Below are 1,005 nucleotides of genomic sequence, written 5' to 3'. Positions count from 1 at the left end.
TATATATATATATATATATAGTCTCCTAAACCTCGTTTATGATGTTGTCAAACTCCTTCTGCATTTCCTCCTTTATCTCTTCAATTTTATCCGAAGGCACAGAGAGGTCAGCCATCTCATCCTCAAACTCCTGTAGCACGGGGTCCTCTTCATCTTTCTCCTCCTCGTCAAGTTTCTCCGTTACTCTGTTGTGTCGTGCTGTCTCTTCTCTACTTTTGGCTTGATCTTGTGCTTTCTAAAAATAAAAACAAAACAGAAAAGGATTGGAAAGCCTATGCACTGCCAAGAGAAAAAAGGCAGTCATTTGCTGTCACTAACAACAGCAAATACTGACCTTCCTGTTACTCTCCTTAAGGTGCTGGACAAATTTCATCAGGTCTGCTGGGTCAGTGATGATTTTAAAGTTGAATTTTTCTACTAAAAAAGAAGAATATCAGAGAAGAAAAAGCTCCAGCTTGTATTTGCTTTGTTTTCTTTCTTTCTTTTTTAAATGAGCTGTGCACTAAAACAGCACTATCTTTCTCAGTACCTTCATCACCATCATCTATGATTTCATTGTCTGCATGTGAGGTATGGCCACCATCTGCTGCCTGTCAGAAAGAGGAAAAATCAGGTTAGAGGGAGGAAATGGTGACAGAAAGCATCCGACTGCCCCCTCTAGTGGTTAAAAAAGCCAGATCGCACTGTCAAAAATACCTGGAAATGCAGTATTATACGATATACACAGTACTACATTTAATAATAATCAAAAGTGTAAGTAACAGTAGAATGATAATCAGAAGATGTCAAAAATGTACCAAAATGAACATGTCATTGGACCTTGCAGAGCCAATTACAAATGTATTTTTATGGCTACATTTCAATTTGAGTTACTCACTGTTGTGTGTTTCTACCAAGAAGACAGACTGTTAAATCCAGAATTGAATTCAAAATCCTGCTCCTCACATACAAGGTCTTAAATAATCAGGCCCCATCTTATCTTAATGACCTTGTAGTACCATATCA

At 37.7% G+C, this 1,005-nt stretch overlaps 1 protein-coding gene across 3 annotated transcripts in view; it reads right to left on the bottom strand.

The window, feature by feature from the left end:
• The window catches only part of os9 (OS9 endoplasmic reticulum lectin), an 11,064-nt gene that overhangs the window by 3,769 nt on the left and 6,290 nt on the right, over positions 1-1,005 (bottom strand). For 2 of the 3 annotated variants that reach the window (XM_005943975.3, XM_005943973.3), the window contains exons 9-11: positions 530-590; positions 335-417; positions 32-235 (exon numbers count right to left, since the gene is read on the bottom strand). In XM_005943975.3, coding sequence (XP_005944037.2) covers positions 32-235; positions 335-417; positions 530-590 — 348 coding nt within the window. The remainder of the gene's footprint in view (positions 1-31; positions 236-334; positions 418-529; positions 591-1,005) is intronic. The other variant, XM_005943974.3, reaches the window with a different exon arrangement.

The sequence above is a fragment of the Haplochromis burtoni genome, unplaced genomic scaffold, assembly GCF_018398535.1.
Source record: "Haplochromis burtoni strain Fernald_Lab_line unplaced genomic scaffold, NCSU_Asbu1 Contig_177, whole genome shotgun sequence".
Taxonomy (NCBI): Eukaryota; Metazoa; Chordata; class Actinopteri; order Cichliformes; family Cichlidae; genus Haplochromis; species Haplochromis burtoni.
This window is presented reverse-complemented; position numbering and strand designations above follow the sequence as displayed.